General features: G+C 48.0%; 1 protein-coding gene across 1 annotated transcript in view; it reads left to right on the top strand.

Moving 5' to 3' along the window:
* LOC308260248 (uncharacterized protein) overlaps positions 1-6,464 on the top strand; it is a gene marked incomplete at both ends in the record, with an annotated part of 29,260 nt that extends 22,796 nt beyond the window's left edge. Inside the window, 6 exons of the mRNA XM_080691557.1 lie at positions 1,112-1,239; positions 2,547-2,651; positions 2,873-3,139; positions 4,623-4,901; positions 5,839-6,117; positions 6,370-6,464. Coding sequence (XP_080547683.1) covers positions 1,112-1,239; positions 2,547-2,651; positions 2,873-3,139; positions 4,623-4,901; positions 5,839-6,117; positions 6,370-6,464 — 1,153 coding nt within the window. The remainder of the gene's footprint in view (positions 1-1,111; positions 1,240-2,546; positions 2,652-2,872; positions 3,140-4,622; positions 4,902-5,838; positions 6,118-6,369) is intronic.
* Positions 6,465-14,132: the final 7,668 nt, after the last annotated feature.

The raw sequence follows: 14,132 nt of genomic DNA, 5'->3' as shown, positions 1-14,132 counted from the left end.
CCAAGCGCGGGGATTACAAGTGTGCGCCACCACGCCTGGCTTTTATTTTATATTTTGAAACAGGGTCTCACTGAGTTGCAAAGGGCCTCGCTAAGTAGCTGAGGCTGTTCTCAAACCCCGATCCTCCTGTCTCAGCCTCCCAAATTACAAGCATGTGCCACCACGGCCGGCTCTAAGTGATTCTTTTAAGGTTTCAAAATTTGGCCAGGGTGGCAACGGGGCTTAGCATGAAAGGGCAGGGAGTTTAAGTGTAATTGGTGTAAGAAAAGAGACCCAGGAAACTCAGGGAGGAGTAATAGGAGACAGTAAGAGAACACAGACAGGTAAGAAACGGAGACCGGGAGCAGCCAGGAGAAAGAAAAGACCACGCGGACGGGAATGGACAGGAAGCCAGGCCAGGTCAGAGTGAACGGTGAAATGGAGTTGGGGTGCAGCAGGTTGCTTTGCAGACGGGGTTTGATGCTGCTCTGAATGGTCCACCAGGAGTGCATCCGACTCCAATCCGGCTGCTCTGTGGAGTGGGACTGAAAGCAGAGCGGAGGGGCGCCCAAGGCCTGGAGGAGGTGTGCGTCTGCGGGAGGCTGTGGGGTTGCTTTCTAGGGGAGTGGGCAGAGGGCAAGGTTTCCGCTGCTGGGGGAGGGATGATTCAGCGGAGTGTGAGCTGTGAGGGGTGGGGACCCTGCGTCTCCAGGAGAGGCTCTGTCTCTCAGGGGCAAAGGCCATCAGCCGAGGCCAATCAGGGGAAATGCCACAAAAGGGGAACTGGAAGGTGTCTGCAGCCCGCACAGCCACAAGACAGAGGCCTGGGGAAGCCCGTGAGCCAGGAAGGGCCCTGGCCTCTCTCAGGCGAGTCACAACTCTGCGCCATAATTGAAGGTCGGGGCTTGGACATATGCATTTGTAGGCAAGCACAGCGCTCAGCTCAGAACAGTGAGAAAGGTCACTGCCCTTGGGGTTCAGTACTGGTCAGAGCACTTGGGCTACACACTGGCTAAGAGACCTTCTCACCACCAGGCCCACAATGCCTGCCAGGAGGTGCCTGGACGAGGAAAGAATTAACTTGGCTCAGGGTTTCAAAGGCTCCGTCCACGGCAGATGTTCCTCTTCCCAGTGCTGATGGGACGTGGCATCTCTGTGTGAGCCTGGATGTAGCAGCAGAGAAGATGGCCAGCCTGTCTTGCCACGTCAAGCATGGCAGTGTCAGAGGCCAGGACCTCAGCCTCTACTGGGGTCGAAAGAGTGAGTGGGTGATCTCCAGTCCACACGTGGGACAGAGGGACCTTTGGTGAGGCCTTGCCTGGGTGATGGACTGGAGACAGGGATGAAGGCAGGTGATTCATGGGATGCAAATGTGCTCACAGGGGTGCGAGAGATTTGGGGGAGCCGGGCGTGGGGGCACAGGCTTGTAATCCCAGCACTTGGGAGGCTGAGACGGGAGGATCACACAGGTTCAAAGCCAGCCTCAGCTACTGAGTGAGGCTCTCAGCAACTTAGTGACCCTGTTTCCAAATAAAGTCTAAAATAGATTTGGGAGTGTAGCCCAGAGGTAGAAAGCACCTGGGTTCCACCCCCCAGTACCACCAAAACCCAAAAAAATGATTGAATGTGTGTGTGTGTGTGTGTGTGTGAAAAAGAGAGAGAGTGAGAGAGAGAAAAGAAGAGGAAGAAGAAGAAGAAGAAGAAGAAGAAGAAGAAGAAGAAGAAGAAGAGAAGAAGAGGAGGAGGAGGAAGACAGAAGAGGAAGACAGAGAGAAGAAGAGAGAAGAAGTAAAGGAGAAGAAGAAAAGAAGACAAGAAGGAAAAACGAAAGAAGAGAAGAGAGACACATCATACAGGGCTAAACCAGTCAGAGAGGAAGCGGCCAGGATGCTGCCCTCTGTCTGAGGCCAAATGTTTGCTGCGTCTTCATTCTGCCCACATCCTTCTTATTGTTTGCATTTTCTGTTTCTTTAAAATTTTTGAATCAGCTGGGTATGGCAGAGCACCCCTGGAATCCCAGTACTCGGGAGGCTGAGACAGGAGAATCGTGGTTCCCGGCCAGACTAAGCTACTTAGTGAGGCCCTCTGCAACTCAGTGAGACCCTGTTTCAAAATAAAGAATAAAAAATAGGGCTGGGGGTGGAGCTCAGAGGTAGAATGGTCCTGGGTTCCATCCCCAGTACTGAGAAAATAAAAAGAGGAACTGTGAGGGTACTGGGAAGGGTGTGACCGGGGTAGAGGAGGGAGGAGGGGGTTCTGTGGATGAACCCGAGGTATCCCTCCCTGCAGACCGGAGGCAAGCTATCGCTCAGGGCTCACTCTTCTTTCCCAGCTGTGCAAACACGGGTTCAAGGAGGTGACCTGCTCTTGTAGAGTTGCATGGGGCTCTCTGAGATCATCTGAAGGGAGCCAGGGCGGTGAAAGAAAGCACGGCGGTGCAGGCGGAGGGGCCTCCTTTCCCCGGCACATCATTTGTATGAAGGAGGGCCTTGTGAGTGGCAAGGCAGGAAGTCACACCCAGGGAGCTGAGGGAGAGGGTGCTGAAGTCAGAGACCAGGGCACCGCAGAGGCGGAGGCGTCCTGCGGAGGAGGAGGCGTCCTCTCCAGAGACATGCTGCTGCTGCTGCTGGTGGTTCCTGTGGCAGCTGTCATCCCAGGTGACAAGCAAGACGGTAAGACTAACTGTGGTTGGTCCCCGCTCTGCCCTGGGCCACAGCAGCTGCACTTACCCGGGGTTCTGGGGCCCTGAGGACCTGCGGGTGGCCTCGGGGCTGTCACTAGTCCCAGGCCTCCTGACTCCGACTCCACAGGCTCTGGGGTCTGTTTCCTGCTTTATTCTGATAATGCAGAATATCACTTAATTTTCTTTCCCATCTCCTTCCTGTCTTCGCAGCCTCCTGGGGGCCGACCTCGTTCCATGTCATTCAGATCACGTCCTTTGCCAACGCCTCCTGGGCACACTACCAGGGCTCGGGCTGGCTGGGTGACTTGCAGATTCACGGCTGGGACAGTGTCAAAGGCAAAGCCATCTTCCTGAAACCCTGGTCGAAGGGCAACTTCAGCGATGGGGAGGTCCTGGAGCTGGAGGAGATATTTCGGGTCTATGCATTTACATTCATTCAAGAAATGCAGGCCCACGTCCAGGATTTCCAGCTAGACTGTGAGCCTGGGGCTCCCCAAGGTTCTGTCTTCTGTCTTGCTGTGGGCAGGCTCCTCCTGCTCCCCTCCCTTCTCCCTACTTTTCCCGCCACCTGTAGGCACTGTCATAAAGCAGACTTCTCAGACTCCACCCAGTGCTCCAGGCTCTGTTCTGACCCCTGGTAGATGGCTTGTCTGCTGGAGGAGGTGTGGCTTCCTTTTTCCATCCATTCTTTCAGCTGTCTCCTCTTGTCCCTCCTCTCCATGTGACCCTCCGGTGGCCCCTGGGATGCTGAGCTTGTGACTGCATGGGGCGTCCCTCACGTTCTCCTGTCCCCTCCCACCAACCTCACTCCACACACAGCCCCATCCCCTTGCAGGACAGCAGGACCGTTCCCTTCTGCCCTTCTTCCTGAAAGCCCCTAGATGCTAAAATTATTATAATTTTAAATACTTTTATTGGTGCATGACAGTCTCACATCGTAATGTAATTCATAGTCTTGGTGACATCCCTGCACAGGGCACTTCTTGGGCTTTCCCCCACCCCTGCTCCCTCCCCGTCGCCCTCCCCCATACAGGGTATTGAGATACACATTGTTATTTTCACATAAGCACACAATGTCCATGGAAGTAATTCCTGCATCGATCCTCCCTCCCCTTCTCCTAGACCACCTCCCTGGCTCCACTGAATTTTCTCATCCTTTATCTGAACTCCCTCTGGGCTCCTGATTACTCCCTGGCTTCTGCATATGAGAGAAAATATAGGAACCTCCACTTTCTGTGATTGGATAACCTCACTTCACACAAGGTTCTCTGTTTTTCTGCAAAATATATTGTTTCGTTCTTGATTGCTAAGTAATATTTCATTGTGTATATATCCCATAATTTTTTTTCAATACTAGGGATGAAACCCAGGGACATTCTACCTCCGAGCTACACCCCAGCCCTATTTTTTTGTACTTTATTTTGAAACAGAGTCTCATTGAGTTGCAAGGGGCCTCGCTAAGTAGCTGAGGCTGTTCTCAAACCATGATCCTCCTGTCTCAGCCTCCCAAATGCTGGGATTACAAGTGTGTGTCACCACGCCTGGCAATCCCATAAATTTGTAATTCGTCCATCTGTTGACGATACCTAGGGTGGCTCCACAATTTGGCTATTGTGAGTTGCGCTGCTATAAACATCCATGTGCTTGTATTCTCTATAATATTCTGACTTCATTCCCTTTGGAATGTTACCCAGGCTCAAATACCTGGATCGTATGGTGGGTCCATTCCCAGTTTTCTGAAGCATCTCCACGCTGATCTCCATAGTGGCTGAACGAATTTGCAATCTCACCCACAGTGTGGAAGAGGTCCTAATTCCCCACATTCTCATCAGCTAAATGCTGTAATAATTATTATTTGGGTCTGATAATTTCACACCCAGACATTTCATGTTGCCCAAATCCCAAATCCTGCCCCCTTCCCTCCCGCCTTGATGACTTCCCTCTGTTTCCTTTTGTACAGACCCCTTTGAGATCCAGGGCGTCGCAGGCTGTGAGCTGCACCCTGGGGGTGCCGTCCTGAGCTTCCTGCGGGGCGCTCTAGGAGGACAGGATTTCCTGAGCTTCAGGAATTCTTCCTGTGTGCCAGCCCGGGAAGGCGGCAGCAGGGCGCAGCTGGTTTGCACACTACTCTCCCCGTATCAGGATATTGTTCACACCGTGGAGAAGTTGCTCTATGAAACCTGCCCCCAGTACCTCCTGGGCGTCCTGGCAGCAGGTGTGGCGGATCTGCAGAGGCAAGGTGAGTACTGCTTCCTTCACTTTCTTCCACTTTTAAAAACCCAACAGCCGGGGCGGTGGTGCACACTTGTAATCCCAGTACTGGGGAGGCTAAGACAGGAGGATCATGGTTCACAGACAGCCTCAGCTACTTAGTGAGGCCCTTGCAACTCAGTGAGACCCTGTTTCAAAATAAAGAATAAAAAAAGTAGGGCTGGGGTTATAGCTCGGAGGTTGAATGCCCCTGGGTTCCATCCCCAGTACCGCCAAAAACCCCCCCAAAACAAAAAAACAAAACAAAACCAAAAAGACAACAACAAAAAAACCCCAAGAGTAGGTGGTACCCGAGGAGAAGGGCTTCTTTAATACTTATTTTTTCAGGGGAGGGATGGTGGTAGTACTGGGAATTGAATCCAGGGGCATTCTACTTCCAAGCCACACCCTGGGAATTATTTTTTTTATTATTGATGTTATTATTATTTTACTATTATTATTATTTGTGGTACTGAGGATGGAACCCACGGACATTCTACTTTGAGTTATGACTCCAGCCCTATTTTTTATTTTATTGTTTATTTTGAAACAAGGTCTCACTGAGTAACTGAGGCTGGCTGCAAACCTGCGATCCTCCCGTCTCAGCCTCTGGGGTTACAAGTGTGTCCCACCACACTTGGCTTATTTAATTATTTTGGAACAGGTCCTTGCTTAGTTTCTGAGGCTGATCTTGAGCCTATGATTCTCCTGTCTCATTCTCCCAAGTCCTGGGATTACAGGTGTGCACCATCATGCCTGGATTTCAATTATTTGTTTTATTCCCAAAGAAATGGAGGGCCAGAGATAGAGGGCCTATCTTGTGGGTTCCTGAGCCCTGTGCTCTGAACTACTATCCTAAGGTGACAATCTCTGAACCTGGGAGTCCTCACCTTAACGCCCCACCCATCCCATCCCTTCCTGTCCAGTGAGGCCAGAGGCCTGGCTGTCCAGTGGCCCCAGCCCGGGGCCCGGCCGTCTGCTGCTGGTCTGCCACATCTCCGGCTTCCACCCCAAGCCCGTGTGGGTGATGTGGATGCGGGGTGAGCAGGAGCTGCCGGGCACTCAGCCAGGTCTCTTCCTGCCCCACGTGGATGGCACGTGGTATCTCCGAGTGATCCTGGACGTGGCGGCCGGGGAGGCGGCCGGCCTGAGCTGCCGGGTGAAGCACAGCAGCCTGGGAGGGCAGGACCTCGTCCTCTACTGGGGTGAGAGAGGCCGCGGCCAGCTGGAGGGGAGAAGGGTCCTCAGGTTCAGAGGGAGGATCTAGGATGGATGGGGAGGGAGGAGAGAAAAGTTGGAGCAGAGTAGGGGTAAGGGAAGAGGAGAGGAGAGACAGAGAGGGAAGAAGAGGAAGAGCTGGGGTTTTAGAGGATGAAGGAAACAGCTGGGCAAGAGATGGCCAGGGAAAGGGTGTCTGGGATTTCACGTGATGGCCCGTGTCCCTCTCCCCATGGCAGGGCGCTCCCTCTCCACCGGCCTCATCATCCTGGCAGCTCTCGTGACCTGTTTGATCTTCGTGGGTTTTGCGTTATGGTTTCGGAGACGCAGGTGAGTTATGTTCTCATCTTTCTTTCCCCCTCTTCTCTCCCTCCCTCCTTCCCCTTTTTTTTTTTTTGTGGTACTGGGATTGGAACCCAAGGGCATTCTATCTCCAAGCTACACCTCCTGCCCTATTTTTTATTCTTTATTTGGAAACAGGGTCTCACTGAGTTGCAAAGGGCCTCACTAAGTAGCTGAGGCTGGCTGGGAACCATGATCCTCCTGTCTCAGCCTCCCAAATGCTGGGATGACAAGGGTGCACCACCATAGCCCGGCTCCTCCTCCTCCTCCTCCTCCTCCTCCTCCTCCTCCTCCTCCTCCTCCTCCTCCTCCTCCTCCCCTTCCCCTTCCCCTTCTCCTTCTCCTTCTTCTTCTTTCTCCTCCTCCTCCTCCTTCTGGAAATAAACCGTACTCTCTCACCCTGCCCAAGAGTCATTTCAAGATGGATCAGAACTTGGGGTCAGGCCTCCCTTTCAATTGGTTCATCTATTTACGCCCCTTTGACTCACATGTTCCCACAAGTCCTCTCTTCGCTCCCATCTCCAGTGTAGAAGTCACCTGCACTGCCACCGTCCTCTCTTTGAGAGCAGTTTGGTGCTGTTGAACAACCCTCATGTTGCTTGCATTCCTGACCACATCCATTTCCAGAACACTTTTTATCTTTTGTTTTTTGTTTGTTAGAACCCAGGGACAGACCCTTTTCATTTTCTAGGAACTCTCTTCCCCAACAACTGCCCCCTTCCCACCTCCCCCAGGCGCTGGTGTAGGCACCGCCGCACCTCCTGTCTCTGTGAATTTGACCATGCTAGGTGTCTTTTATTTTTTTATTAAAATTTTTTTTTTGATACTGGGGATGGAACCCAGGGCATTCTACCTCCAAGCTACATCCCAGCCCTATATTTTTATTCTTTATTTTGAAACAGGGCCTGCCTCACTAAGTAGCTGAGGCTGGCCGCGAACCACAATCCTCCTGTCTCAGCCTCCCGAATGCTGGGATGACGAGCGTGCGCCACCATGCTGGGCTTGATGTACACATATTCTGATATAGAGCTGTGCACTCCCTCTCTCCCTTCCATCTTTTTCTTAATTCCTTTTCTGGAACCAGGGATTGAATCCCGAAGTGTTCTATCTCTGGGCGATACCCCAGCCCTAATTTTTTTTTTTTTTTAAAATTTGAAACAGGGTTTCCATAAGTTGCTGAGGGCCTTGCTAAGTTGCTGAGTCTGGCCTCAAACCTACGAGGATTCTCCTGCCTCATCCTCTCAGGTCCGGGGATTACAAGAGTGCGCCACCATGCCCAGCTTTTCTTGTTTCTTTGGCAGATCTTATCAGGACATCCTATAAGCCTTCATCTTCTCTTCTCTTCTATTTGGAAGAAGTATCAGGAAGCTCAGAACCTGGTTTTGGTCTGGGAGTCCACCGTGGTACAGTCCATCAAATCACTGTTTCTGATGAAACCTGAGTTTACAGTTTGGAAAATGAATCATAACTTATTTATAAGCAAAAACAAGAGCTGTTAATTTGTGGTATCAATAGTAGAGACCAAACTTAGCGAGACCCTATTTAAAAATAAAGAATGAAAAGATATGGCTGGGATGTAATTTGGAGTTAGAATGCCCCTGGGTTCCATCCTCAGTACTGCAAATAAATAAGTAAATAAATGATTAACTAGTAGAATCCACCCAAATTAATCATTTATTTGCTGAATATTCTTAGAGATGACAAAGTGTTTTATAGCTTTTATTCTGTTAATATTGTGACTCACAATGATTATCAAATGGCAAATTTGTGTTACTTATCTGTCTTGTTTGGAATGTATGTATGTGGCTTCATTTTGAGAATATTTTGTTTAGCCTTATATATCTATGTTCAGTCGATTCTTTCAATGTCCTTGTCAGGTATTGCTATTAAAGTGTTTTTTTTAGCCGGGCGTGGTGGCACACGCTCGTCATCCCTGCGCTTGGGAGGCAGAGACAGGAGGATCGTGCAGGTTCGAAGCCAGCCTTAGGAGACCCTGTTTCCAAATAAAAAAATGTAAAAATAGGTCTGGGAGTGTAGCCCGGAGGTAGAAGGGCTTCCAGGAACCCCAGTACCACCAAATAAAATAAATAAATAAATAAATTTTTTTAATGTTTCACTACAAACTTTAATCTCAAAAATATTCAGATAAAAATATTTTCTTTGGAGCCAGGTGTAGTGGTGCATGCTTATAATCCCAGTACTTGGGAGGCTGAGACAGGAGGATTACAGGTTTGAAGCCAGCCTCTGCAGCTTAGTGAGGCTCTTAGCAACTTAGTGAGATCCTGTTTCCAAATAAAATATAAAAATAGGTCTGGAGGTGTAGCACTGAGGTAGAAGGCCCCTGGATTCTATCCCCAGTACCACCACCACCACCACACATACACACACACACACAAAAAAAAAAAAAAACCCACAAAAAAACTTTGTAACATTGATTGGGACCCCTAAGGATTTTAAAAATAATTTTTAATTATACATTGTAACTATACATGAAATGAGATTGTATAGAGATGCATTCATATGGTATTCAATATATTTTTAGCTTCATAAAATGAGCTGGAATTGTTTTTTCTATTTGTGGGCTCTGGAGTAGGGGAAATTTGCATGTTCTTTTTTGTAAAATTTTGGAAAAATTTACTTGTGAAAGGTTATGCGTGGGAAAGTTTTTGGTGGAAAAGCTTTAAGTTTCATAACCAGTTTAAAAATTATCTATATTATGAGCCAGGCATGGTGGTGGACGCTTGTAATCCCAGCATTTGGGAGGCTGAGACAGGAGGATTGCAGGTTCACGGACAGCCTTGGCTACTTAGTGAGACCCTGTTTCAAAATAAAGAATAAAAAACAGGGCTGGGGTGTAGCTTGGAGGTAGAGTGCCCTTGGGTTCCATTCCCAGTACCACCACACACACAAAAACCTCTATCATATTCCCTATTTAGATTGGTGTGTGTGTGTGTGTGTGTGTGTGTGTGTGTGTGTGTGTGAGAGAGAGAGAGAGAGAGAGAGAGAGAGAGAGAGAGAGTTTGTAAGTTGTGTTTTCAAATATTCTGTACAAATATTTGCTAATAGTTTGCTCAGATCTTTTTATTATAGTGTAAATTGTTGGGTGCCCTTTTTATCTAGTATTGGGAATTTATTCTCCTTTTCTCCTTGCAACCCTGGGGCTGGAACTGTGGGCCTCCTGCACGGGAGGGGAATCCACTACCAGTGAGCTTCACTTCCAGACCACGCTGACTTGCCCTTTATCTTTCATTTTGACAAGGGCTTATCAATTCATAAAGTTTCCAAAGAATCAGCTTTTGGTTTGGCTGTTGTGTTTTATTCCGATCCCATCATTTTATTTGTCATTTTCTCCTGCCTTATTCTTTGTATTGTAACTTCTTGATGGAGATGCTCTGGGAATGCAGGCTGAACACCTCCCGTGGCATGGCGTTAGTGCGTACCAGCGCGCTCCACACGCGTCATCCCACATGTTTTCTGGTGCTCTTTGACATATTAGATATTTAGGATTTGTGTTTCAGAATTTCCAGACACGGAGTGGGGTTCTGGTTACTTTTTTTTTTTTTTTTTTTTGCGGTCCTGGGGATGGAACCCGAGGGCATTCTACCTCTGAGCAGGGATTTAATTTCAGTTTTCTAGGAGATAACCAGTTTTAGTTTCCCAGCAGCATCCGTTGAAAAGGCTGTCTTCTCCAGCATGTTTTTGGTAGGCTACCTTTTGTTGCATACAAAGCAACGTGTGGAGACAGAAAGATGACACATTCATCCATCAGAATGTAGAGGAGAAAAGAAAATGGGGATAAAGCATGAATCCATCCAATGGCCTAACCAACCCAGTAGAGGGGGCCTGATGAGACCACGTGATATCCATGAGCCTCAAACAGAGGGCGATGGCTAAGTCAACAGTCTGTGGTGATACTCTAAGGACAGGACAGGACACATCAAAATAATTAGGAACATAGCACAACACAGCAAGATAAAATACTGGAAGATAATTATGTTCTACAGAATAGAAGCTGGATTGGGATAGTGACTTGAACCATGGGCACTGCCTTAGGGGAAAAATCATGAAATTTATAATGTTATTACATTTAGCTTTCAAAGCAGAGACTAAGAATAGCTGGGACATCAGAATTCCTGTTGAATCCGGGCGTGGTGGTACACACTTGTGATCCCAGCATTCGGGAGGCTGAGACCGGAGGATCGCGGTTCACGGACAGCCTCAGCTACTTAGTGAGGCCCTCTGCAACTCAGTGAGACCCAGTATCAAAATAAAGAATAAAAAATAGGGTAGGGGGTGTAGCTCAGAGGTCGAATGCCCCTGGGTTCCATCCCCAGACCCACAAAAAATAGTATAAAAAATTCATGTTGAAAATGTCAGGGATTTTATGTTTTTAAATTCAAAGAGCACAGAATGAGATAAACTTTACCACGAGGTGGCAGTAGAGATTAGAGTAAATTTTTAGTATCCTTATTAGTACTTAAAAATTTGACCTCTTTTTTTTTTTTTTTGGAAGTATGGGGATGGAACCCAGGGGCATTCTACTTTTTCTTCCTTTGAGCTATACCCCCAGCACTAGTTTTATTCTTTATTTTAAAAACAGGGTCTCACTGAGTTGCAGAGGGGTGCACTAAGTAGCTGAGGCTGGCTGTGAACCACTATCCTCCTGTCTCAGCCTTCCAAGTACTGGGATTACAAGTGTGAGTCACTACGCCCAGCTTCTGGTTACATTTTTAATCATAGATTTTTAGGGTAATTTCATTGCGTTTGGGAAACATTCGTCTTGTTTTAGCCTTCTGAAATTTTTTCGCTTTATAGAAAACGTTGTTGTTGTTGTTGTTGTTGTTGTTGTTGTTATTATTATTATTATTATTATTATTATTGGTTGAATCCAGGGGTGTTCTACCACTGAATCACATCCCCAACTCTTTCTAATTTTTATTTTGAGACAGGGCCTTGCTAAGTTGCCCAGGAAGACCTTAAACTTATGATCCTCCTGCCTCAGTCTCCCGAGTAGCTGTGATTATAGATATATGCTACTTTACCCAGCTAGACAAAGATGTTATTATTTTTTATTTATTTATTTTTTGCTGTACTGAGGATGGAACTTAGGGGCATTCTACCTTTGAGATATACCCCAGCCCTTTTTTAAATTCTTTATTTTGAAACAGGGTCTCACTGAGTTGCAAAGGGCCTCACCAAGTATCTGAGGCTGCCTGCAAACCGCCATCCTCCAGTCTCAGCCTCCCGAATGCTGGGATTACAAGAGTGTGTGCTACCACACCTGGCTCTGGAGGAAGTTTTAAGTATGGGGCCATGCTATTGTTAGAAAAATTCTGTTATCCCTGCGGGGTACACCTGGGGGCTTGAGAACTCTAGGGGATACCTGGTCCTGAAGAGCAAGGTGTAACAAAGTGTGTTACTGAGTCAGCACAGGGAGCTCCACCTATAACTATCATAATACCAGTACTGTGGCCCCAGAGAGATAGGTGCAAGCCAGGTACTGTGAATCACACCATCCTGGCTCAACCTTTGAAACATGAGAGATATTATTATTATTATTATTATTATTATTATTATTGTTGTTGTTGTTGTTATTATTTTTCTATTTAGAGGTAACACTACACATACCTGAATCTTACTCTGTGTTGCTATGAACACAAATATACTAGAAATGACAGAAGTTGGGTCTGGAAAGAGAGAAGATGGACACTCTGGGTTGCTGGTGGGTTTGTTTTTGTTTTTGTTTGTTTTTGTTTTTGTTTTTTGCTGTAGTGGGGAAGCTGCAGGATCTGGTGGAATCTGCGTGAGCTGGGGCCAGAGCTCAGAGGCCGTGGCGGCCACTTTCCCTGGGTCAGCCCTGGCGCAGAGAACATCCGTCTGCCTCCTACCTAACAAGCAAGGTCAGCTGTGCATGTGGAGACCTGATTAGGTGGCGCGGCTTGAACCCAAACCTGGGGTCTGGGCTCCCGCACACTGATCTGCAGATGAGTACAGATACGGATGCAACACCTGCCCGGAGCTGGTCCACAGGGAGGGCATGGTGGAGGCCCGGGCTGCGTCTCCAGGTCGCCTGCCACAGGAGGCAGATGGAGGCTTTTGGAACCTAGACTTTTCCTCGGTTAAAACCAGCTCAGCAGCTGGGCATGGTGGTGCACGCTTGTAATCCCAGCATTTGGGAGACGGAGACAGGAGGTTCATGGTTCGCAGACAGCCTCAGCTACTTAGTTAGGGCTTTTGTAACTCAGTGAGACCCTGTTTCAAAATAAAAAATAAAAAATAGGGCTGGGGTGCAGCTTAGAGGTAGAATGCCCCTGGGTTCCATACCCAGGACCACAGCTAAATAAATAAATAAATAAAACCAGTCCATCAGCCTTATGCAAATGGTCTTTACGTTTTACTAAGACTTTCTTCGAGTAGTGTCATTCTTCTTCCTGACAGCCAGGTGCCAACGCCTCTGTATAAATTATCTTACATCCCAGGCCCCTCTTCCCTGGTCCTGATCCAGGTGTGAACACCACTGCCCAGATGTAACACAGATTACTGACCTCTTAACAGTAACATTGTAATGATCACATGTTGAGTATCAGCCCTATTATTAATACAAATGAGATAAATGCCTTTTGTGTGGTGAAAGCTGATCGAATAATAAAAATCATTTATGTGGCACCTCTCAGGCACAATTATCCGTAGTTGACACATATCAACTCATATCATTTTCAGAAGAACCCTGAACTTTGACTATTGTTCTCTTTTTACAGGCAAGGGGAAAATGGTCATATAACTAGTGTGCATTGTAAGCAAAATCGCTCCCAAATTCCTGCTGTAAATACTACATTACTCACTGAGCAGTAACTATTGGAAGCCCACTGTGGGCGTCAGCTCCTGAAGGCTCTAAGAAAGTGCTCGAGATAATCAACTACAAAAGAGGAAAGCTTGTTTCTGCTGACAGTTTTGAAGGTTGCGACCCACAGTCAGTTGGCTGCATTCTTTTTAGGCGTGAGATTCAGTACCTTCATTCCCGCAGCACAGGGTGCAGCGAGCCCCTTACCTCATGGAAGCAAAGGAGAGAGAGGAGGACTGATTTCCCACAATCCCCTTCAGGGCATGCCCCCAGTGACCTGTGACCTCCCACTAGGCTCCACCTCTTAAAGACTCTCCCGTTTTCCAAGGATGCCAGGTTGAGGACCAAGCCGTCAGCACCCCGGGATCTTGGAGCACACTCCAGATCCAGTCTCCATCACTGGCCATGGCGACAGATGAGCTATGCAGAAACTCAACATCATATCCTCCCGTCACAGAGCTTACCTCGATAGTGGCCAGGAAGGAGAGCTACTTAAGTACATAAAATATTACATGATAACAGTTAAGAAGTGAATCAGGAATGGGGGGATCAGAGAGAAACGAGGGCCATTATTTCAAAGAACCGAGAAGGGTGCCAGGGAGAAGCTGGGATTTGAGAAAGAGGTCTCAAGCAAGAAAAGGACGCAAGCTGCGAGTCTCTGGAGGAAGAGCAGCCACGCTAAGGAGGAGAGTGGTGGCATTCCCCTGCAAGTTCTCTCAGATCCACGGGACGGCCAGAGCTGGGTAGGAGCCCGAGATGCAGAACACGGAAGAAGACGAGGCTGGGGATTAGGAGCCAGGTCACCAGGGCCTTGTAGGA

The sequence above is a fragment of the Muscardinus avellanarius genome, assembly GCF_963383645.1.
Source record: "Muscardinus avellanarius genome assembly, chromosome: 3".
Taxonomy (NCBI): Eukaryota; Metazoa; Chordata; class Mammalia; order Rodentia; family Gliridae; genus Muscardinus; species Muscardinus avellanarius.
Note: the sequence above shows the minus strand (reverse complement) of the source record. Positions and strands in the feature narration are given on the sequence as shown.